We start from the raw sequence: 25,062 nt of genomic DNA, 5'->3' as shown, positions 1-25,062 counted from the left end.
TGGCACACTGGTACAGTGTGGGCCTGGCATTACAAAGCCCTAGGTTGGGTCTTGAGTCCTGGCAGCATAAAAAGTGTTAATATACTGCTTTCAGATCTGCTCCTTATATTAAAGAAAAAACTCACATACCTACCTCACAAAAGATACACAGATAGGGACTGAGGATACAGCTCAGTGGCATAAGCACCTGCCTGGCAAGCGCAAGGCCTTGAGTTTGATCCCTGGTACCCCTCACCAAAAAAAGTATACAGAAAAAAACTAAACATACAACAAAAAGCAGGAAAAAATATGAGGCAATGCCCTTTACTCTACGTGATAAAGGAATACTTTATTTTTTAAACCAAGACATCAAAGCCAGATTATAGAAGAGACTGATGTATTCGAAGAGAAACCATTATAAAACTGATCAAACTTGACACAAAGGAAAACTCAAAATGTACTTCCAGCCATACTGGTTAAAGTATTAACGTCCATAGATGCCAGCATCCATGCCTGTGATGCACAGCGAGCCTGGCCAGGACAGCACCCCAGCCCAGCCCAGCCCCCAGGTGAGAACCCAGTCAGATTTGGCACTTTACGCTGAAGTTATTGTAGATGTTTTCCAAACTTTGATGAAAAACAAAGAGCACCTTTGCCATATACTCCTTGCAGGAAACTGATGTGATTGTTGATCGAAAAATACACCCAAAGCCTTGGGAACCTGTAGAACCCAATGTACCTCAGAAGCTTGTAACAATCAACCAACAACGGAAGCCAACTGAGTAGGTGCAAAAGGTCTTGAGGGCCACCAAATGACTGGCTTCTTTCATCCTCAAATACTCTATGAATCTAGTGGAAACAGGTCTGCACAGACTAGAGTCTGGACACCAGTGTGAGTGCTTCTACTGCATTTTTAGGGTGTGTCTACTTTCTTCGGACTCTAGAGAAGGATTTGAAGGTAGTATAGTAATAGCCACAATTAGTTCCAAAGTTTAAGTTTCTGTTTTTATTGCTGTCAACTTGAGTTTTGTTTATTGAAAGTTTTATGTTTAGGATACCTAAATGTTTTCCTTGAAATGGATCAAGATTTGTGAGTTAGGGCAACCCATGCCCCTTCTGTCCCTCTCTCAGAGGGAAGCTTTCCCCACCCAATAAATATAGTTAAAAAAAAAAAAGAAAGGACTAACACTATATAATATGCAGAGATCTTCATTAATAAATGGATGCCGAACAAATCATAATTTTAAAAACAGAACAATAAACATAGCTGTAAAGTTCAGAGAAAATTTTTTATTTTTGGTACCAGGGACCAAACTCAGCACCTTGTGCTTGTCAGGCAGACGCTTAAGCTATAGAGCTATATTGCCAAGCCCTAGAAAATGTTTGACAAATGTGAAAACATGTGCAGTCTAAAATCAAAAGAAGGACGAAATGCTTTAAACTGGGCCAAGAACGTAGCTCAGCAGCACAGCGCCTACCTAGCAAATGTGAAGTCCTAAGTTCCATTCCCTGCACCAAAAAAAAAAGGGGGGGGCCTCTAAATTGTAACAATTAGACATGTTAATAACACCTAGTGTGATAAACTTATGGGAAACAATTCCTCAAACATATCAGGAGTGAAACTGCTCTGGTTCCGAATCTAGTTCAGGGCTTCTGAGCCTAATGTCTTTTTCCTTACATGTTTAAAACTGTACAAAGAAAAGGAAAAAAAAAAAAAAGGGGGGGGGGGGGGGCAAGACTATCCCCAGATGGTCTGGTTTTAGGCCCTCCATGTGTACATGCACATGTGTACATGCATATATGTGTATGTATGACCTATACATATATATACATATATATATGTATATATATATGTATTTTACTCTGCACATATGTATTAATGTGCAGTCCTTCTGGCCAAAGGTTAAGTTACCTACAGAAATATTCAAGACATGCAAATTTATACAAGAATAGTTAGTGCAGCTATGTTTGTTAAAAGGAACAGAAAAGACAAAAAACTTCACTTGTCAGTAAAAAAGTGATTATATAAATTTTTACATATCAGTACAATGAAATAACTTAGAGAACATATGAAAAAAGGAATAATGGTACACAATTCCATGACACATCTGTGAGCAAGGAGTATTATTTCTGTTTACATGTATATATGTGATATTATAAACACAAAAACCCAGAGAAGATTGGTTATTTCTAAGAAATTATGTATGTATACATTTCTCTAGTATAAATGCTTTGTAATTAGAAAAAAAGATTTCTTAAAAGCAACTTGTATAACTCAACTGCAAAAATCTTTTAAGATGAAATGTAGTTTTACAATGTGGCTGTTAACATCCCACAGAAAATATATATATATATTTTTTTTATTTTTATTTTATTTTTTTATTTATTTATATGTGTGGCCAGCTCAGCCCACCAGGAGGAGGGGCTGGCTGGCATGTGGTGCTGGGGGATTGAACTGCGGTCCCTGATGCTTTGCTAAGCTTGTTCTAAGTAGGTGCTTTAGACCACTGAGCCATCTCACCAGCCCCCATCCCACAGAAAATAAAAGTATCATCATCACCTATTTAGTCAACTGTTTTCTCATAGGAATCAACCAACACATCTGTTTGGAGAAAAAAAAAATTATTCCTATTACCATCAAACACTTTCGTAATTTTTATGCCAACAAACCTTCAAAGTGGAGTCCAAAGGGGACTTGGGTACCTCCTGCTGCTGCTTATTGAGGAGAGGGTTCCAAGTTAGCCAGTACTCTGGATTTGTTGTGACTGTGCTGCTCCAGAAAGATGTAAATGTGAAATTAAATAACTCAGACCACAAACAAATAATGTCTTCAGTAGACACCTAGAGATAAAGAAACAATTAGACAATATTTAAAGATTCTAAAATTGAGCTTGGACAAGAACCAAATAAAATTCATTGGTTAAGGGTTCAATGTTGCCCTTCTGGGAAAACGTGACTCAGTTCTACTCCAATTTGGATTTTGACTAGAATCACAGAAAGAATTAAATTCATAAACCAAGGTATCACTGCATTTTTGAGCAAATGGCAAAATTTTAAAAATCAAGAATTTTCAGGGCTAGGGAGATAGCTCAGAGACATAAGCACCTATCTGGTAAGCACAAGGACCCAATTCAATCCTCGGCCATACATGCCCTGCTGCCTCGGCCCTGGAACCAGGTGTGGTAGCACACACCTGTAATTTCTGCATTTGGGAGATTGAGACAGGAGGACCTCTGTGACTTTGAGACTGGCCTGAGGGCTACAAAAGTGAGAACAAAGGCCAGCCCGAACTGCATAGCGAGACTGTCTCAAAAAAAACAAAACAACAACAAAACCAAGCATTTTCACCTCACTTATTTGAAATCAAACCAGTATTTCCATAAGCAATACTTGTGTAATTACTGCAAGATATTTACTGCTAAAGAATATTCATACTTCTACTTTAAGAGGTAATTCAGCCTGGAAGTTAGCAAACTGCTTTTTGTTTTGTTTTTTCCTTTTTTGTCAGTACTGCGGATCAAACCCAGGACTGTGCTACACTAAGTTATATCCCTGGCTCTTTTAAGTTGCCCAGATTGGCCTAAAACTTAATATCTTCCTCCCTCAGTCTCCCAAGCAACAAAGACTGCCACCATGCCTGACTAGAACACGGAATTTTGATCAAATAAAACAAACCTATGGCAAGCCTGCCACAGAAAAATCTATTCAATTCAGTATACAGGAGGCTTAATTTCCTTTTTTTGATTTTGGTTTTTACCTTCTTGTAATTCAGCAAAGACCAAAGATCTCGAAGTTCTTGAGGAGCCACTGGCGTGTGTTTAAAACAAAACATGACATGATGATTTATTTCCTCATCTATCTCGGGCTGTGGATTTTTACTAGACCTATTCCAAAAATAAGCAGATAAATTGGAATAAGGATTATCAATAAATTACTAGAAAACTGCTACATAAAGGAAGAGAGAATGCACAAAATATCTGGTACACTTAAGTTAAAAATTAGCAAATCTACTAGTAAAACACTTAGTGATTTTTAAAGATGAATCAAGAAGCAAAGAATCCTTGAGAAAATCTGGTTTTCCAAACAATCCTGCCTCAACAAACCTGCCCCCATGAGACAAGTCAGTGTTTTGTTTATGCACAGGATACAAAGAACAATAAGAAAATACATTACTTCAAAGGAATTTTCATTGGGGGGAAAAAAAAAAGCTTACCTTCTCAGACAGAAATGTGTCATAAAATCAGCCATCACTTTGTATCGCCAAAGGACAGCCAAGTAATCTGCTGCGGGCCACAACTGAACACGCCTGGCAAGATGGATTAAGGAGGTAAAGCCGAGGTGGGGCAGGGAGGAAGTTTCTCCAAGCTTTTTTTCCAGAAAACCAAGTGGAAGTCCTCTAGCTTTCAATTCTGAACACTGAACACTCACAAGATTCTTCAGTTCATCTTTAATTTAAACCAAAATAAAATGCATTAGAATACACTGGTCAAAAGGTTTGGATCGTGGGGCCAGAGAGATGGCTCAGTGGAATAAGTGCTTTCTTGGCAAGCACGAGGGCCTGAGTTCAATTCCTGATTCCGACAAAAAAAAAAAAAAAAAAAAAAAAAAAAAAAGGTTTGGATCTAAATGCCCAACAGTCAGCAAAGTGACTATGAGCTTAACCTGAATTAATCAGTTAGGTTGCTCAAGCTGAGCTCTCAGCTCATGTTTTACACAACATTAATTCCTGCACACATCTAGTAATGTAAATAAATAATATATACAACATTTAGGCCCAATTACTATGTATCACTTATTTGGTAGCCACAAATTGCTACAGCCACAAAAAGAAAACTCTAAGGGAAAAAAATCTATTGTTCAACAGCCAATACCAGTATATATTACCCAAGTTGACATCTTCCAGAATATTAGCCCTCAGGATCAAACCCCAGGCCTGCAGGACATGTCTCTTTACTATCCACTCTGAAGCAATCACTTGGAGATGATGGATGTCTTCCTGCCATTCACTCTCACCAAGGACAGGCATACATTCCCTGATGGCAAGGGCTCTGTTAATGACTTTCAGTTGTGAAAAACACTCCACCACTAACTTGTCCTGAAAAAATAAATCCCAGGAGAACCTATTATAAAATGTGGTTCATGTCAGCATGATAGATACATGTAAGAAAAAAATTAAGACATTTTCTTCATACTTCTAAAAATCAAGGCTTATTTATTCCAGTTGCTCTAGAGAAATTTTACAATAAAACTAGATCAAGGCTTAGCTATCTTAGGTATAAGTGAAATTATGATACTTAAGAAATCAGTAGTATTCACAGAGCAGTTAAGAGTTAAGCTTTTGCAGGCAAGGATGAGTCTAAGTGAATGAGAACTTCAGAAAGGCTCAAATCTTATTATTTATTACATGCTTCCTGGTGTACCTTAAAAGGAAATGGTCGTCCCAGGAACTTCTGCAACTTCTTTATACCAATGAAGCCACCAGTAGGACTACCCAGACAATTTTGAATATGTTCTGAGACCGTCTGAACCTCTTTATAATATCTTTAAAGGGGAAAGAGGTAGAGGGAAGAAGAGAAGGAGAAATGTTAGCTAGAGAAAAGAGAAATCATTTAATTTTATATTTTACTATATTCACCAATAAACCAAAGAAAAGCAAGAAGAAAGCTGTAATCTCAAAGCATCTTAACGCTGTAGACATTAACATAAACATTATTATGCTAATGGGGACTCTTACTTGTCTTCATGATTCATCAGGAGTTGGGGAATCCGGAGGACTAAACGTTGTAAAACCCAGTGCCAATGGAGGGCAAGCAAAGCCAGGCCTGCAGCATCTACTTTTACTGCATCAGCCACAGTCCAAAACCGGTCCCGCCATTGCACAGAACCTAAAATCTAAGAATAAAATAAAGCCAGACTATTCACAAACATGTCTCAGTAGAAGACATCTGACACAGCCTCAGTACTCAACATGCATAAATGAGAAGTCTAAGGCTAGATCAGAATACTTATAGAAATATTAAAACAGACAAAGCAAAGATCTTTGAAGTGCAAAACTATTACTTTACAAAAAAATGAAATTATTGGGTCACATGCTAAATTATCTGTATTATTTTATAAACAACTGCCAAATATCTTAAAAGCATTTGCACTATTTTGCATTATAGCAAGCTGCAAAGCGGGGTTCCATTTCATTTCCTTCCCAGTTACTACTGGTCAATCAAAACTGTTAATGATTTTAATTTTAGTTTTTTGGAGGATGGTACATCATTGCAGTTTCAACTGATATTTCCTTGGTAACTAATGATGCTGTAATTTTTCAAGGTCTTATTGGGCATTTACATATCTTCACAGAAGCATGTATTCAAATTTCTTATTCACCATCAAACAATTACTACAATCAGTTTACATGTGTTTCATAAACAGCTTCTTACAGTATTTTTTTTCTTAGAAGTGACGATGGAGAACAGAAGTTTTAAATTTTGTTGAAATCTATTTTCTCTTATTAGAAATCTTTGCATATCCTTAAACTGGAAAGATTTTCTCCTTTATTTTCCTTCAGGCATTTCTTAGCTCCAGCTCTTCCACTTAGGTTTCACCTACTTTTAGGTAACTTGTAGGATATGTGAGATGATGGGAAACTCAATTTTACTTTACATGGACATGTAATTAAATGCCTATTTCTCATACAGGATGTCCTCTGTTTAATTACTTACTATTGGATTTTTGTCACACAAAGATGTGGGGAGTTTATTTGTGAATTCTCTCTTTTGTTTAATTTGTCTATGAGTCCATCCTTTATATAGATTTTATAATCTTTTCATGAAAATCATTTGAGAGCATATTTGTCCCTCTGAATACTTGGGAGATTGTTCCTCAGACATCTACACATAACAAAATACGATGTCCCACACATAAAATGGTCCATTTACTTCTAATCTACATGTATCTTATTCTTTAAAGCATCTGTAGATTACCTATAAAATAATAAAACAAAGGCTATGTAAAGAATTGTTGCACTACATTGTTTAGAGCAAAATTATCACAAGGAAAATAATCAGTGCATCTTCAAGACAGAAGTTAACTTTAAGAAAATAAATTTCCGCCTGACGTGGCCGAATCTGTGTCTACAGACCTGCAGAAACAGAGCCATCTATATTTGTTGCCTGTGAAAACATGTGAACTTTCAAGCAAAACTGATCATTTTGGAAAGCCAAATTTGACAAATTCCCAATACTTACAAACTTTCAGATGAGACTTGTGGTCACTTCTTACAACTTTTTTTTAAACTCATAATGATGAAATATTGCCAATTCAATGAATATTTCTAAGTATTACCAGTGCATGAGTCACAAATTCGCAAAATTTAACTAGGCCAGCATGACTTCAGTGATACATTTTTCAGATTCTACATGTTTATAAATTTTTTTTGACAAATTTCAAGTGCCATACAAATCTGCCATTCTCAACCTCAAAACTATACAAAGACATTTTTTCTTTACAAACTTACTCAAGCAACATACTATACAAGGTTGAATGAAGAAGCAGATGTGAAAACTGTACTTTCTTCTCCTAAATCAGACATAAATGAGATCTGCAGAAATATAAGATCATCCCAGGTTTCTCACTAATTATTTGAAAATGCCTATTTTTGCTCTAAACATACCACATGCACTAACCTGAAATGGGTTTTAATGTTTAGACAAACTTAAAAACTTTGTTTTAGGTTCCTCAGTTTTCATTCCTAATATGGTAAACACTGATAGATGTAGCCAATGTAAATAAACACTCTCTGCAGTTGTTAAGTTTTTAAGATTATAAAGAGGTCTTGAGGCTGAAAAGTTTGTAAGTTTCTATTTTACTAGACTTACTATGATAATCTGTACTCAAAATTCCATTTAACTTACATATGACAATAGCTAAAAAAGCTTAAGTAAATTAAAGTGTAACTTAAAAATCCAAATGCTCATTAACAGGTAAATGAATAAAGTATAGTACAGTCACACAAGGAAGTTTACCAATACAAAAGAAATGGCTATTGATACAGAAAACTATATGGATGGCATCTTAAAATTACCCAGACTAGGCCGGCCTTATAGTTTAGCGGACTAAAGCGCCTGCTTAGGCAGAGTGCAGCACCAGGATTTGATCTCCGTGTGCTGTGCTAGCCCCACTCCCGGGGGCACGTTGAGAGGGCAATTGAGACTGGGTGTGGTGACGCACACCTGTAATCCCAGCACTTGGAAGGCTGAAAACAGGAGAATCACTATTTTTCACAAACATATTTTGATCTACATAGTAAGACCCTGTGGACCTATAGACCCTGTTCTAAATACAGGAAAAAAAAAAAAAAAATTACCCAGACTAAAAACATATACTGCACAATTCCATCTAGAGAATATACAAACTATCTACAGTGAATGAAATCAGAATAATGGCTATATGGTTGGGGCTAGGACAAAAAAGAGGAAACAAACACAAAAAGATTTTAACAAAAATTTTAGGAAACATTTTAGGGGTAGTGGATATATGGTTCACTACCTTGACTGTGGTGATGGCCTGAGATACAGATCAAAATTTTAAAAACTGAACTGAATATATGCAGTCTACATAATGTCAATTATGTTTCCACAAAGCTTTAAAACATGTAGCTATATATTAAAACTAAGAATAGATTTCTCAAGTAATACTGGATCTACAGTAACAATGAGTTAGCCAAGTCTAAAACTCTGGGCCAAGACAAATCTTGATGTTTAAAATAAACAGGTACATCGCCTTACCTCATGGACGTTAGCATCGGAAACCATCACCTGTGCAGACTGTACCCAGAGCAAGACCATTGCATCACAAAGCTCAAAAAAAGCAGCAAGATTGACCACAATTTCATGGGGCAGGCTATGATAGCTCTCTGGATCTTAAGAGTTGAAATAAGAGAACGTTCCGTAAGATTTTAATTACTCTCTAGAAATTTTCAAATTAAACTATAATCTAGAATTTACTGGTATCCTTAATACAAAGGTTACTTTTGAAAGGTGAAAAATAAAAGCATCTATCCAGGAAGTTGAGACAGAAGGATTACAAGTTTGAGGCCAGTCTTGGCAACTTAGATGGTCTTCCAAACTAAAAAATAAAAAGGAGTAGGGATATAACTTAGTGGTAGAGCATCCATGCTAGGCAAAGAGGGAGGAAAAAAGGGAGCAAGCAAGCGATCCTGTGTGTCTGATAAGTAAGTCTGTCAGACAAATATTTGGTGGACGAATAATGTACACCTACTAAAGTAAATTACATCTTAATGAAAATGCAGGCTGAAGACCAAAGCATTAAATACAACAAAACTGGGCCAGCGAAATATCTCAGCAAACTAAGTACCTGCTCAGGCAAGCAAAGGAACCGGGGCTCAACCCCTGGCACCGAGGCCATGCCGGCCCCACCCCCAGGCACGCTGAGCCAGCTATGGAGACTGAGTGTGACCCAAATTATTTTATACGTACCAAATACATATACAAATAAATAAATACAACAAAACTATATAAGTAACACGAACAGATGTCAGAAGGTAGAAGTCAACTTACTATTACTTCCTGCAAGGATGAACATTTTTCAGTTTTTATTTTTCTAGATAAACTTCTCTATAGCTTAAATTTCTTCCCAAAAAGCATAGCTATATTTTAAATTTACAAAAATTACAAAGTAGAAATGCTCTCTTCTACAATCAGATGTTTCTATATATGGACTTTCTGAGCCAACAGAACTACTTTTCAAGTCTAGCTCTGCTGAGCATCTCTGTGTCTCCCTTTCCTTGTTTACAACTGGGAGACTTAATTTCATAGGATTGCTACACAAAAATTAGATCAAGGATGTGAAAAACATTTAGCTATGCACCAGGCACAGAGCCAGCACTCAGTAAACGCTAGTCATTACCATGGAGTAAAGGCAAACATCAAGTGAAGAGAATCTGAAGGACAAGAGATGATGAATAGGTAGTCTCTTCATATTGGCCACATAATTCAACCAGATTTTTTTTGGTTTGTCTTTTTTGAGACAGGTTTCACTATGCAGTTTAGGCTGGCCTTGAGCTCATTTAGCAACCCAGGCTGTCCTCAAACCCCCCATGATCTACTGCCTCAGTCTCCTGAGTGCTGAGATTATAGGTGTGTGCCACCACGTCCAGCTACAACCAGATTGTGAACTAAAGAAAGTATCCTTAAAATCTTTTCACTTTATTATGAGGCAGGTCTCATTAAGGCTGGCTTTACCTCAAGGTCTCCTGCCTAAGTCATCCAAACTAGCTCAATTACAGACACGTGCTACCATGTCCGCCTTTACAGAATACAAAAAGTAAAATGTTCTTACCTTTATGAAATTCAAAAGACATTCTCAAAACGCTATTTAAAGTTTTGCCACCAACAGAAACCAAATTTGCTTCAGTAAAAATCCGTTTTTTCCGGTCAAGATATATAATTGTCCTAGAATGAGATTTGAAACATAACAAAAAGTTATGAGTTAATACTCTATAATCATGGCCGGGGAGACGGCTCAGTGGAATAAACGCTTGCCTGGCAAGTGCAGGGGCCTGAGTTCAAGCCCCGGTTCTGCCAAAACAAACAAACAAACAAACAAAAAAACCTCTATCATATCCTTGATGTGCTGAACACCTGAACCCTGGGCATATCGGTCTTCTGCATCCTGCCATTGCTCTGCCTCTGCCAATTCTGGACTAGACCAAAGAAGGACAAATGACTAGGGTGAGGGAGGACAGATGGACAGAGAAAGCTGGGACTAGAGAGACTGTTGGACCGCTCTGCCGCAATCTGATAAACTGAACTCTTCAAAGCAGCCACCACAGGATGTAAGGAGCAATGGCTGCAACTTCTGTCACTGCACTGATCAGCAGGGCTGATTCGGCTGAGCTGCTGGCTAGGGGGTGTCCCCTTCCTCCCTCACCTCTCCATGTCCCATGAAGCTGCATGCTCAGTTGGAGAAGAAGGCCACTCCCAGTAGAGGAGGACTGTTTCTTCCATGAAGGGTATAAGAGTAGCTGTGCTCCCCTGTTACAACCTAACAAAGTGGCTACCATAAAATTGACTTCGGGTATAAGTAGTTACAAAGCGAGGGGACACAGAAAGTGGCTGTGAGGTCCTAGGATAGAGTACAACACATATCAAAACTACAAACTCACTGTGGCATACTCCTTTGTAATGCACACTCTTCAATCACACAAATTATTTTTAAAATCTATACAATTGAGACAGGCATGATGGTGCAAGCTTGTAATTTTAGCACTTGGGAGGCTGAAGCAAGAGGATGATGACTTCAAGGCCATTCTGGGATATACAGCAAGTGTGAGGCTAGAGTGACTACACAACACTCTACCTCAAAGATACAGATAGATAAGATAGACAGAGAGACAGACAGGCACGCAAACATGCGCGAACACACACACACACACACACACACACACACACACAAACACACAGACAAAAATTATGTGGTCACTCTAGTAAAAATGAAAAGTCCAGTGTATATTTCAACTACACTGGGCCAGGGAGATGGCTCAGTGGAATAAGCGCTTGCTGGCAAGCGCAAGTGTCTGAATTCAATCCCCGGTTCCGCCAAAAAAAACTACATTGATTTACACATCAGTGTCCATGTAAGTGAACATGCACTGCACGTGTCTCCAGTGTATGAGGGTGGGAAATGACATGGACAGGAGGCTAAGGAAAGGACGAGTGAGAAAATAAAGACAACAATGGGAGGAGCTGCTAGGAACAACAATCAGAAACATGACTATGCTATCAGAAAAGATTAACTTTTACATAATTAGGTCTCACAATTTATACTAAGACTGAAGAAAAAATGTGTAGCACACCACTACTTTTCAGGTTCACAAAATTAAACATGCATAAGCTACACAAAAAGCATACTATTTGAGACCAGTGCAACAGTGGTCAGAGATGCAGGCTTCACCTACTTGTTTGCAACTGATTCTAAGAGGGGAAAGAGTTGCTCAGGTTGGTCTGTCTGTGGATCAAAGTTCATCGAGTTTCTGAGGATGTCCAAAGCTTGCATGTTCCAGCGGGGGTCCAGAGGGACCACAAAGTCATCTAGTTTGAATAAAAGAAATTAGAATGTCTTAGGTGAAAAGCTTTGCCTGGTTTTAACTATTTTTATTCTTTAATTACCCTGAACCCTGGAAGGGAAGAAAAGAATGAAATGCTATGTGTTTCAGACCATGGTAACAAGTTTTACACTATTTCCTTTCCAAACACAAAATACCTAGAAGTCCTAAAAATTAATCCCACTACAAAATATAAAGATAATTGGTAAAAGAAAATAAATACTTGATTCAATGAGTTCAACTCCTCAGACCTACCACTGATGTGAAAAGTATCCTGGACTTAATTAGCCCAGCCCTTGCCATTTGTCACCAAACACTTCTTAATTCATAAGAAAGAGAATGCTAAATATGTCTTACTATTCCTTCTCGCAAGAAAAACATCTTCAGAAGATTTTGCTTAAAAATAATTTCCCAGGCAGGGAGAGTAGTGCATACATCATACTCCACCTACTCAAGGGGCTGTGGATGAGGGGCCTGGCAACATACTGAGACCTCCTCTCAAAACAAGCAAGCAAAAAAACCCAAAAAAACCAAAAACAAAATAAAGCAAAACAAAAACTGTGGCTTATATTCTAATTTTAAAATGCTTTTTCATCATGTTTTGTAAGGACTTAAAGTTCAACATATCAATACTTGATGAAAAATACCTGTTCCATGTTATGCTTAAGATGTTTGATGTTCAGACAGATAGTGAGGTTTAAGCTTAACAGCCTAGGTTGTATGGTAATAACAATAAGCTTATCTTCTGGATGGTTAACAACCTAAGTTTGCAGACCAAAATTAGAGAAAAAGGAGGGCCGCAAGGAAAGCCAACACTTTGGCCCTAGCCTTCCAAGGTCAATTAAGACTCAGGACATATGAGAACTTGTACTGTAACGTCATGTAACTCGGTAGTGTCCCAAATTTTCTGATCAAGGAGATTATGGGGCCAAGGAGGAAAGTGATCGATGATGTAGTGTGTGCCTAAGGAGAGTCACATGGAGAGAAAACATTCTCTCAGGCTTTCACAGAGAGCACATTGGCCAAGCAATGGCAGTGACTCATCCACATGGCTGACAATGACAAAGGTTCTACAATCTGAGGTGCAGGATCTCAGGATAAATCCTGAGGGGATTTCACTGACCTTATCAGACCCAAAAGCTACAACTCTTGTTGCTTAGGTCTTGCTTTATCTTGGTGTTAACCATCCAGCAGAAAAGTATAAAAACGAAGTATAAGAAGTAAAGCAGAGGCCGGGGAGATGGCTCAGTAGGATAAGCGCTTGACTGGCAAACGCAAGGATCTGAGTTCAATCCCCGGTTCCACAAAAAAAAAAAAAAAAAAAAAAAAAGAAGTAAAGCCATGCTGTTATGTTGAGCTGTAGGGGACTCAGGTCAACAATTTCTGACATTGCCAGTCAAGCAGAAGAACCAATACTATTATGGGCCACTGAACTCTTTTAGAATACTTTGCTGAGTTAACATACCTATAATATTCAAATAACGGAACTTAACCAAAAAAGGGTATACAGATGAATGTCCATTTTGTATCTGTGTATTCAAAGTGGTTAGGATAGATACATAGTTACATTCTCTTAATGAATAGAGGGATATGTTCTAATGGTGTTTGTAAATAGGATATCATGTCTGCATCTTGTACAGCAATTAACCACTAGGAAGAATGTATGCAATGTGTGAATTATTGAAACTGTCCTACCAATTTGGTTTGAAACTGTCTCACTGCTATTTGTTTTTCAATAAAATTATGGGGAAAAAAAAAACTATGGCTTCTTCTCCTTCATAATTCTTTGGCTCACACTTGGTACTTGTTTTTCAGGGTTAATTCTTCTGCATGTAGTTATAGAAGGACTTGGGCTTTCTCCAAAGAGTGGTATGTGTCTGTAATGCCAGCACTTGGGAGGCAGAGGCAAGACTGCCATGAATTCAAGACCAGCCTAGGCTACACAGGGAGTTTAAGGCTGGTGGGAACAACATAGCAAGATCTTGTTTCAAAAAGCCGAGAAACAAACTGGGGGGAGTATTGCTCAATGCGAGGCTCTGCTTTTAAGATATTCTCGTCTGACTGAACTCCAACTGGTACATAGATGACTTTCCTATTGGTCAGCTTGTACCAACAGTGGTTCAAGCTGCCCCTCGTGAACATGTTAATTCTGAGTGCATTTAAAAAAAAGTGAAAGGGACCCTAAATAAATAAAAGCTCAGTTCTGCTAACATCGACCAGACAGTGAATGAATTGACAAGCTACTTAGAGGCAGATTTAAGCCTAGTCTTACAACCCCAGCTACACTGCATATTGTAAGCTTCCTTTAGATACTAAAAGATGAATGGAGAATTTCAAACAAGAATTTGTTTCAAATATTCTGGGCCTTCTAAAAGCTACTATTATGGTTGCAACTGTGACAAGCCTTTTCCCCATAAACTCAAAGAACAAGTTTCAAAAATGATGCTAAGACCTAGAAATCAAAAGTGGGTATATACCTGTTATATTTGCCTGTAATATTTTAAAGACATTAGTAACCCCAGCTGAGAGAGAACTTGAATAAAAATTTCGAAGAGATGCAGCACTGGCTTCCAAAGGAATCTGTACTGACTCTGTGGAGGAAGAAGAAAGAGTTAGGACTCTAAGGTGCTATTCAACTGAACCATCCCTGCTGTACTGTCAAAGGAGCCACCAGTCACACCAGAGTTCTTGAGATGGGGTTGATGCTATTAAAGGATTGGATGTTAGATTTAATTAGTTTTATTATGTTTGTTTACATGTAGTAGTAGCTCACTAAGGCTCATGGCCTACTTGTAAAACAATGGTTTCTATTTACAGAAGACATAAAAGTTCTCTATATACATATTTAGATCACATGCCACATTCATTCAACCATCTTTTTAAGTTCTCAGGGAGTAGAGTTCCATGTAAATTCATTTACTTCAGTCAATAATTTCTACCAACGAATTTCACATCCTTTGCAACCTAGGCAATGTTTTGTTTTGTTTTGAGCAGAATATATTTATTTAGAGAAAGAAAGCTCCTGTCCAAGAGAGGGACAGGAGGCCCCCCCCACCAGCGGGTAGTTCCCCTAGGCAATGTTATTACTACTGTTTTCCTCTTCTTTGAGTAAACTACAAAGAAAATGTAAATGTGACACCTTAGAGCACTGGCAGCATGACATTAGAAGCTCACACACTTTAAGGGAAAATAAATTCATCAGAAGTAACATCCTGGGCTGGGGAGATGGCTCAGTAGAATAAGTGCCTGCCTGGCAAGTGCAAGGGCCTGAATTCAATCCTTGCTTCCGCCAAAACAAAAAACAAACAGAAATAACATTCTGGGCAGGGAAACGAGCTCAGTGGTCTAAGCACCTGTCCAGCAAGTGCAAGGACCTGGTTCAATTCCCAGTACCACATGCTGTGCCGATCTCGTGCTGAGCCAGCCACCAAAACCAAGCATGGCGGAGCACACCTGTAATCCTAGCACCAGGGAGGCTGAGACATAAGGATCACTATGAGTCTGAGCTGTGTAGCAAGACCCTATACCAAATAATTAATTAATTTCACTTAGTATCTTTTTTAAAAAAAAAGTAGCACCTTTCCCAGAAGAATGGTTATGTATCAGCAGTACAACAAAATAAGCTGCTGTTTAAAAGAAGTACTATAACGTATTTTTCTTGCGAATTTCATAAATCATAACATACTAAAACTGCACTGGAACAAAAGTTTCTGTTGTGATACATCTAAGGATAGAGTTCTTCCTTAATTTAGCAACATTCAAAGTAACTATTCTATGGGTTGGGGAGATGGCTCAGTGGAATAAGCACTTCCCTGGCAAGCGCAAGGGCCTGAGTTCAATCCCTAATTCCGCAAAAAAAAAAAAAAAGTACCTATCCTATAAATTTCTAGCTAAAAGATTTCTCAGCTGTAATTTTAGAAGTGCACTCACAGAATAACACAGCTACTAAGGGACTTAAACAGGACAAGGGTATACAGTCCCCTTGTACAAGTTAAGCTTTCCTACTCACCAAGCCCCTGTGGTATATTCCTGGCTAAATGATAAAGCCATTTCACTCTGAGCATCCAATCCTGATTGCTTGCTCTTTCTATGAGCAATTTAACAGCCATGGCCAAAACTTCTGGGTCATCAATCCAGCAAGTATCCACTTGTACTGCACCAAACTTTAGAGTCTCAGGGTTGGAAGATTGCATAATTTTTTCTAAGTCTTGCAGAGTGAGAGGCTGACTCCTGAAACTCATTTGAACAGACAAAGTTAGCATTAGTAGTTTATTTTGCATGCCTGTATCTATTAATCTCAACAACAGATTAGAAGATATTAATAGATATACATATATAACCACTATTAAATTTTTATTCTTGTTTTGAAACTACCACTTGTACTGTCATTTGTTACTGTTTTTGTCTATTTGTTTTTACTCTTTAAAATAAAAAAATACATATTAGTACAGTCTTTTGCTTTACAGTTGAAAGAACTGGGGAAATTATTTTATAAATCTTTTATCTGAGAGGTAAAAAAAGTGGGTTTCCCCACAAAGGAAAACAAAACATTATATCTGGGGCTAAAAATATAGGTTGGTGATACAGCACATGCCCAACATGTATGAAGCCCTGTATCCAGTTTCCTCTGTCTTAGTAAATAACAGGGAATAATGTTATAAAAAATAGCAAAAATGTATCAGCTGGACAATAAAAGGGATACACAATTTTAGGTTGCACACTCTGTGTACTGACTGTTACCAGAAAAGCAAAAAGTTGCCAAAAAGCCAGAGATAAATAAGCTGCAGCCTCTGCTGACCTGGTCCAGTTGTTGGTTTTCATGCTTATCCTGTTGAGGCAGTACGCCAGAATCTGCCCATCACTTCGGACAACGGAGAGGTAGGAATCTTCCGTAGCACACAGAGCAGAAGGCACAGAATCAGGCCACAGCCCTGTGGCAAGAATGGAGTTTCCCCAGTTTTCCCGGGTTCGCAAAAAAGAAACATGTTTCTCTAGCAAAGCCTGCACAAGCTGGTAGGAGATAAAACACAGGGGTCACAGGACTCAATATAAGTGCTATTACCAAATGCATTGGTAGATAAATTAAGTTCCTATGGTTCACATGATCATTTCCTAACAATTCTCAGGCATCCTTCAATGTACAACACAGGTTCTTTTCACTCATAATAAGTAAGATTCAACAAAGGAGTATTTACCCTGTGCTTGCCAGGCAAGTGCTCATTCTACTGAGCTATCTTCCCAGTCTCCCTGGCACTAGATGAAGTTGCTATCTTATAAGGAAATAATTTCCCCCTACTGTATAAGGAAGAATGTTACAACTTAGAAAGTTCTTGCCAACATATGGCAGTACCTTCTGGTTTGCTGCTGAATGCTGAGAGCGGACATAAACCTCCCAGCATGCTTCAGAAAAGGCTTTGTCTAAACCCTGCCCTCTTTGCAGGTACTGAACAATGAGTACGGCTGTGTGAATTAGAGCAGACATAGAAGATGCTGGAGAGCCTAGAAAAAAAAAAAAAAAAGTTGCCATCTGTGAGCAAGAGAGTCTTCAAAAGCTCTAGTTAAAACTTACACAATCTACCCTTACCTCAAACTTCTTTCCACCCCACCCCAACTAGGTACTTCTTTTAGAAAACCCATTACGGTTCTGTCTACATGTCCCCCCCACCCCCAAAAGGCTCATGTGATCGGATGTGTAGCTTTTCCTTGGTGGCCGGATCTAGTGTATGATACTGGGATAGATCCACAATGCAATGCTAGGATTAAGGATGTTCCACCCTAGGTGTGAGTGGGGGCATAGGATACAATATAAAGCACAGAAAGAGGGCTGCTGCTTGTTGCGTCCTGCTCATCCACCACTTTGCTGCTTATTTCCTTTGTGCCTTCTGCCTGCCATGGAGTGTTTCTCCTCTGATTTCCCTCTGCCATGCCAGACTGAAACCTCTACAGAACGGAAGCCAAAATAAACTTTTCCTTTAACTTGTGGATGCTGGGTATTTAGCCCAAGGACGGAGAAAGTAAGTCAACCTTCATCCTGCCCTCTTCATCTTCATCCTTTGGGGCTGACTCGTTCACACAATGGAGTCCTACCAGCGGGGAAATAACTTTCTTTGGGTGTGGGTATTTTGTCTCAGCAATGAGAAAAGTAACTAAGACACCTTCTAAGCAGACTCTAAGGCAGTGGTTGTGAACCTAAGGCATGTGTGCTGTAGGCAACTGTCTATTACTACTCTAGGGTTGCCTGAAGGCACAATGGACTTGTGGAAACATGGGTATTCTTATTTCCTCTCCTGTCCTCTCCCCAGTCCCCTTGCTCTGCATTGTCTGTAATATATTGTGGCAAACTCTTTCACAGGCATGATAAAGCCTAGCCACGTGTATCTTCAACCTCATGTTAACACACGCTAAAGGTAGGAAATTAAGCACAGCCTCTTAAAGGAATACAGGCCTGACACAGGCTTTGAAATCCAAGGTCTACATTAGGCATGGTGGTACACACTCATGATCTAACACTTGGAAGGCTATAGCAGGAGGATGACTACAAGTTTAAGGCCAGCATGGGCTACAAATGAGTTGAAGGTCAGCCTGAACTATACAGTGAAACCCTGTTTCAAAAACACCAAGAAACAAAAAACAAAACAAAGGCCTACTTTGAAGTCTCAGCTGTCATCATTAACTGACTCACAAGTTATTTACACTCACTCTTATCTGTAAAGTCTAAATTCATATCTTAAAGAACTAAATCAGCAACCAGTACTGCACTTAACAGAGTAATGATATTCAATGAAGAGTATTTTCTTCCTCCTTTTCATGCAATGAAACATTGGTCACCACTGTTTGTATTAATTTGAAGATTCTTTAGATCCTTTTTTTTATTCCACCTTTAAGACACCATGTTCCTGGAAATATGACGGCCAAAGCTCATGAATCCTAGCATCTAAAGCAGAATTACTCAGATGTTAGGCTCTGACTGCCTACTATGGGAATTTCTTTAAAATACTGATTCTAATGCCTCACTTTGACACACTGAATTCATTTTTCCTGAGGAGTGTGGACACTTATATTTTTAAGCTTTCCTAGTAATTCCTATTTCAATGTACGCTAAATCTAAGAACTCAGAGTAGTAATTTGATCAAAAACGTGATTTCTAGGAGACTAAACTCTACATCTCACCTATGACAGAGCTTCGGGTTTCATTGTGTAGAGCCAAAAGGATGTCACACACACTGTCTCCCACCAACCCAAGGTTGTGCAGCAGAACTTTCAAATCCAGGTTGTCCGGGATGTCCTCATCTCCTTCTCCTGAAATGTAGATTTCAAGTCCACGATTCCTCATTGCTCGGGATATTTCTCCATGAAAAGGATCCATTGAGAGAAAAAGCCTAGTAAAGTGGCAATTCAGACGAGAAAAATTCTTTAACACCCAGCGCAACCAACTATGTAGCTCAGCAATAAGGACTCTGTCACCCATGATGACTCACCTCACAGGAGGCTCACCGAGAAAGCCAACAGACTCTTAAGTGTCCTTCTATCATCTACAGTCAATCTTAACTTCTAACTAGTACCAATTATCACAAATCAGTTTCTCTAAACCTATGTTCCTAAGAACTATACTTAGAACTTCACAATAAGTTTTTCCCAAAATTAGAAGCAAATATTCACCCTGATCTCCAAGAGATGATTTTATTTATTTATTTATTTATTTATTTATTTATTTATTTAGCAGTACCAGGAATTAAGCTAGGAACCTTGTGCTTGCCAGGCAGGTTCTTATGCCGCTGAACTCTCTCCTCAGCCCTTATGCTGAGAACGTCCAATGGCAACCTCATTTACCCAATTATTCATGCTCAAAATGTGCTATGTCTTCTTCTGTTTAACTCACAAGTCTATCCCCAAGTTCCCTTCATCTGACTACCCTAATCTAAAGCATCAACTCTTATCTAGGTTACTGCAAAAGGACTGCAACTTGTCTGTGGCTTCCAGCTTTCACCACCCCAAGGGAGGGACCTCAACCCTGCCTCTTTCTGTGGGTTACCACACTCTCTTGCTCTCAGTTGTATTTGTTTTATTAGTATGCTTATCATGCATATAGTTACACCAATCTTGGGTAATTAGTAAATATAAAGATCCCATTGCTATGGTTTGTGTCTACTTGTCCATCCAAAGACTCATGTAAGCCACGGGGCAGACCCATCTGGAGGAGCAGAGAGTGGCTTGAGGGGTGGGGCCAGAGAGGCTCCAATGGTTAAACTTGGCAGTATGTGCTCCCCACCCCCAAGCCTGTGGGCTCTCTTGCAGGTATGGAACAGTTCATCCTGGACAAGGCAGCACCCCAGCCTCTCCTCTAGGACTTGCTCATAATTTAGGCTGTTTTAAACTATGAACAGTAATTGTGAGCTAAATAAACCTTTCTTTTCCTCATTTTGAGTGTCAGGTATTTGTCCCAGCAATGAAAGAAGAGTAAGATACCCATCTTCACCATTTTTACACACCTACACACACACACACTTCCTTTTCCCATCTCCACAGTCTACCTCCTTGTTCCCTACCACCTCTGTTCTCTTGTTCATTACAGTATTTATACTTTTAGTTTCTTAAGACAAACCATGTGATATTTAACTGTATGTGTCTGACTTATTTCACTTTCCTTATGGTCTCAAGATCCATTCATTTTCCTACAAATGAGTCAAATCTATCCTTCTCTATGGATAAGGACGGTGTATAAATACCTTTCTTTATCCAATCATCTGTTTATGGCCATTTCTACAATTCAGCTATTGTGATTTATGCTGCTATAAACATGGGTATGCATGTACCAGTATAATAACTTTACCTCTCTGGCAGTGCCTGGTGAACAGCAGAGCCTCAATAAAGATTAGTTTTAACTGAATGAATGTGTGACCTTCCTCAATATGTGGTATATAAGTATAATCTATTGTGAGGAATGTGTACCTCGGCTACTGTGGCTGTCAGATTCTTAGGTCAAAAAAAAAAAAAAAAAAATTAAGAGACACAAATACCTGAAGTTAGGATGAGGTGTTACAGTTGGAGTGGATCCACCTATCATTCCCCTCTCATTAATGGTGAGGACGCCTCCAGGTTCAAGCAAAGCATTCAAACGATCCAGCACTGATGGACTTTACAGAGAAAACTCAAATGACTAACAGTGCGACATTCCACTCACTTTGCTACACCAGCCTCCAGCCATTTCCAGCCTATGTCTTTCTTTATGTAGGATCACTTCCCACACAGTTATAATCTCTTTGATGACAGGACTGCCCAGGGATTCCCTTTTCATCCTTAAAGGCACACAGGTCACAGCTTTAGACACAGTAAGTGCACAAACTATGTGTTGGATAAATGAAATTAAGAAAACTTGACAGGTTTTCTGCTCTGCAAAACTCTTCCTTATTTATCATCAACATTATCATATGTGTTTAGAAGGAGGAAAAACCTAAAACATTCATTTAAAAAAAAACAGAAAGAAGAAACCACCATCTAACATGTAGTCACTTCTATTAACCACATACTTTGGTAGTTTTGCTTTGGTTTGGGATTTTTTTTTTTGAAGGGGGCATTTTTGAAACAGGGTCTCATTATGTGGTCCAGGCTACCCTGTAACTCAATGTAACTCAGACAGGCCTCAAAGTTGTGGCAATCCTCCTGCCTCAGCCTAAGAACTGGGGCTATAGGCATGTGCCACTACCCTAGCTATGTCAACTATATATTCAGAATAACTAATTACCACTGTTTACCAGAGTGTGAGTAAAGTCTATAGAATATGGGAGAAGCAACACTGCTGGTCAAGAAAAGCAACAGACTTAAAAATTAAGTTTCCATTTTGCTAAGCACACCCATTTCCCACAGGGCCACTTATGATGATTGGATATAAGATTCTTACTTGCAGAAGTTAACATTGTCCATCAGAAGCCAGTCTCCGGATTTCAGGGCCTCAACTAACATGCTGTCAACCCACTCAAATGTGCCATGGTTGTGGCCACTGGCCGACTGCATAAGCTTCACCCTAAAACTCTGGAAGTCTTCCAAAAGTCTGGCAAACTCTGGAATGAGAAAATCAGGTTTGGGACAGAAGCAAACAAAAAACTCAGTGGCTTTTTTAGTTAATGGTTACATGCACAGAGTTAAATCTTCAATGAAGATGGGCTTCCCTACCTACTCTGCAATCAGTAATTGCTTCAAAAACAATTATAGGGCTTCATCTTATCCCCCCCCCACAGTCCCCTAGGTTTCACAGTCCTATGCTGCCTGTTGTCCAATGTCCCAAAGTAGTTATTTCATTTATTTCCCTCAGTTTTCTTCTTATTAACACTGAGACCTTAAGACTAAGTACACTCTTGGCTTGAAGCAGAAGTCCATTATACATTACCCTAAGATATGATAAAGGACCATAAAAAATTTCCAGCAACAATAAAAAAGACAACTGAAAATTTTTAAGGGAAGGGCTATATAAATTATGAAGTACTTGCCAAATAAATTCTAGTTACTACTATGATATGGTCATTATAAACAAAGCCCAGGTTTAATTAGACTTACAAATAGCACTTTCAAGTAGTAGCATAATATACCAGTATGTGACAATCTAGTGACAAATCTGAACTCTGAACCTTTCATTTAACATGTTCCTGCCAGCTTGAGCCACCAGAGGTGAGTGCGTGACTGTACCATCAGGCCACTTGTACTATGGTGCTATAAGTGGTACATTCATGCATGTACTACCACTGGTAGTACATGCCAGGCAGAGAGCCATACAAATTATAGCTCATTGTGAAGCTGTTATTCCTCCCTAAGGACGTCCTCATCAGCACCCAGAAAGTAGCACTATAAAAGGCAAGGATTATATCTCTGTGTTAACCATTTATCACATTGATTACATAAGTCTTCAGCTTAAATAAATATCCCATCAATACAGACTGATTGTTTAAAATGCTGAATTTCTTTAAAAATTACTTTATTCTTTTTTTTTTTTTTTCCTTTTTTTTTTTTTTTAATGTATTTGGTACAGGGTCTCACTACATAGCTCGGACTTGTAATGATCCTGTTTTCAGTCCCCCAGAGCTGGGATTCCAGGCCATGTGCCACCACACCCAGTCTAAAAAGTTACTATTAAAAAAAAAAAAAAAAAAAGAGAGAGAGAACAAAAAATAAAAAACAGCTTTACATACACAAGCCTCTGGTCATTATAGCAGAATACACACACACACACACACATACACACCCCAATCATAAGGCTTGGTGGTCAATTATTTCCATTTGCTTTTTTGAAATACTCAATACTAATTTGGAATATTCAACCTTGGCTTCACTACACTTTCTACACCAAATATGTCCAAGTTTTCATTATTAATCATTAATTAAAATATAAGCATATTGTCTACAAATATAATCCCACACATAAACACATGAACACTGTTAAGCATATGATACACACATTCAGATATACATACCTGACTTTGAGTATGAGTTGATTTTATTATTGAGTCGTTGCATAAGCAACAATACTGCTTCCAGTTTACTGACAATCTCCTTGGTGATACCTTTACCATCTTCTCCAAGACACTTGGGCTTGTACGTCAGAAGGAAATGGCTCCATGCTCGCAGCACGACTTCTGTATCATCAGCACTGACAAGGAGGCTGACCCTTAACAGTCCCCTTAGAGCATCCTCTACCTTCTCCAGCAGCTGTCTCCAAGGTCGCATAAGATCAACCTGCAGTTTCCAGAGCACATGAAATCATCATGGGCACTGGCCAGAGTCAGAGGATACTGTCGTGTGCAATGACCATTAATAAGGCAGATCCTCAATCAGGCCAAAGGGTTTAGGGTTTCGTCTGAAAATGCGGTGTAACAGTTACCTGCTCAAATCCACCAAGAAGCTCAGTAGTATCCATCGCACTGTTCATAGCCATGATCTTCAATGTGTGGCCGGTAAGGTGTGCCAGAAGCTGGACCAGGCTCGTCTTGCCCACAGATGCTGGCCCCACAAGGATGACCATCCAGCTCATCTGTACACACTTCATGATGGACTCCAGAGACTGGAAAGACTGGTGTAGCAGCAGCAGGGGCCGACGAGATGGGTGAGGAATATAGCTGCTGCGGGAAAGCACTGAGTAGCCCACCTGGGGAGAAAAATCCAGCGTCGTGTCACAAGCATACATGGTGGAGAGTCATAAAAACCACAGAAAACTGAAAGCAGTAGAAGGCTATCTTGTATATTCTCACCTGAATATCATAGGGAGTGATGCGAAATAATCGAGTTCCAATGTATGGGCTGGAATTTGAACCAAACACATCCTTGAATACAGCAGTAACCTTAAAAGAAGATGACACCATTAAGACACAGTCAATGAATTCTTATTCTAACCTTTTGGAATTAGTATCTCTAGAAAACAATCACAGCAACAACACACTATAGCCTCAAGATTGTCTGTAAATTTCTTATACTTTCTAATTTTCTCTTATAAAAAATTTATTAATTCTTTGGAATGAAAATAAACTTGAGCTCAAGCACAGAATAGAAACAAAAATCTCAAATTACTTGAGAGTACACCATGAATTAAAATGAAGCCTGGGGGCTGGGGAGATAGATGGCTCAGTAGAATAAGCATTTCCCTGGCAAGCACAAGAGCCTGAGTTCAATCCCCGTTTCCACCAAAATAAACAAACAAACAAACAAACAAACAAATAAAATGAAGCCAGGGCCAGAGACACTGGACAATCTGTGATAAAAATATTGGCCTATATGGTCTCCCTCCTTTAAGAACTTGAAAGAAGTACAATAGATATCATGAAAGGGAAAGAAACTGCTCCCTAGGAAAGAACAACTAGGATGAGAGAAAGGAGAAAAGAAGGAAATAGAAAAAAAAAATACTGGGGCCAGGGAGCTGGCTCAGTAGAATAAGCGCTTCCCTGGCAAGAGCAAAGGTCTGAGTTCAATCCCCGGTTCTGCCAAAA

The 25,062-nt window shown here is 38.8% G+C and overlaps 1 protein-coding gene across 5 annotated transcripts in view; it reads right to left on the bottom strand.

Moving 5' to 3' along the window:
* The window catches only part of Mdn1 (midasin AAA ATPase 1), a 167,174-nt gene that overhangs the window by 59,147 nt on the left and 82,965 nt on the right, over positions 1–25,062 (bottom strand). For all 5 annotated transcript variants that reach the window (XM_023711917.1, XM_023711918.1, XM_023711919.1 and 2 more), the window contains exons 41-59: positions 24,331–24,420; positions 23,964–24,227; positions 23,557–23,818; positions 21,993–22,152; positions 21,112–21,228; positions 19,265–19,473; positions 17,445–17,593; positions 16,893–17,104; positions 16,104–16,324; positions 14,572–14,685; positions 11,948–12,080; positions 10,330–10,442; positions 8,757–8,890; positions 5,714–5,871; positions 5,400–5,520; positions 4,864–5,074; positions 4,193–4,424; positions 3,737–3,863; positions 2,650–2,820 (exon numbers count right to left, since the gene is read on the bottom strand). In XM_023711917.1, the coding sequence (XP_023567685.1) occupies positions 2,650–2,820; positions 3,737–3,863; positions 4,193–4,424; positions 4,864–5,074; positions 5,400–5,520; positions 5,714–5,871; positions 8,757–8,890; positions 10,330–10,442; positions 11,948–12,080; positions 14,572–14,685; positions 16,104–16,324; positions 16,893–17,104; positions 17,445–17,593; positions 19,265–19,473; positions 21,112–21,228; positions 21,993–22,152; positions 23,557–23,818; positions 23,964–24,227; positions 24,331–24,420 (3,198 nt within the window). The remainder of the gene's footprint in view (positions 1–2,649; positions 2,821–3,736; positions 3,864–4,192; positions 4,425–4,863; positions 5,075–5,399; positions 5,521–5,713; positions 5,872–8,756; positions 8,891–10,329; positions 10,443–11,947; positions 12,081–14,571; positions 14,686–16,103; positions 16,325–16,892; positions 17,105–17,444; positions 17,594–19,264; positions 19,474–21,111; positions 21,229–21,992; positions 22,153–23,556; positions 23,819–23,963; positions 24,228–24,330; positions 24,421–25,062) is intronic.

The sequence above is a fragment of the Octodon degus genome, unplaced genomic scaffold (assembly GCF_000260255.1).
Source record: "Octodon degus isolate 3935 unplaced genomic scaffold, OctDeg1.0 scaffold00022, whole genome shotgun sequence".
In the NCBI taxonomy this organism is placed as follows: domain Eukaryota; kingdom Metazoa; phylum Chordata; class Mammalia; order Rodentia; family Octodontidae; genus Octodon; species Octodon degus.
The sequence above is the reverse complement of the archived record's forward strand: the minus strand, read 5'-3'. Positions and strand labels throughout refer to the sequence as shown.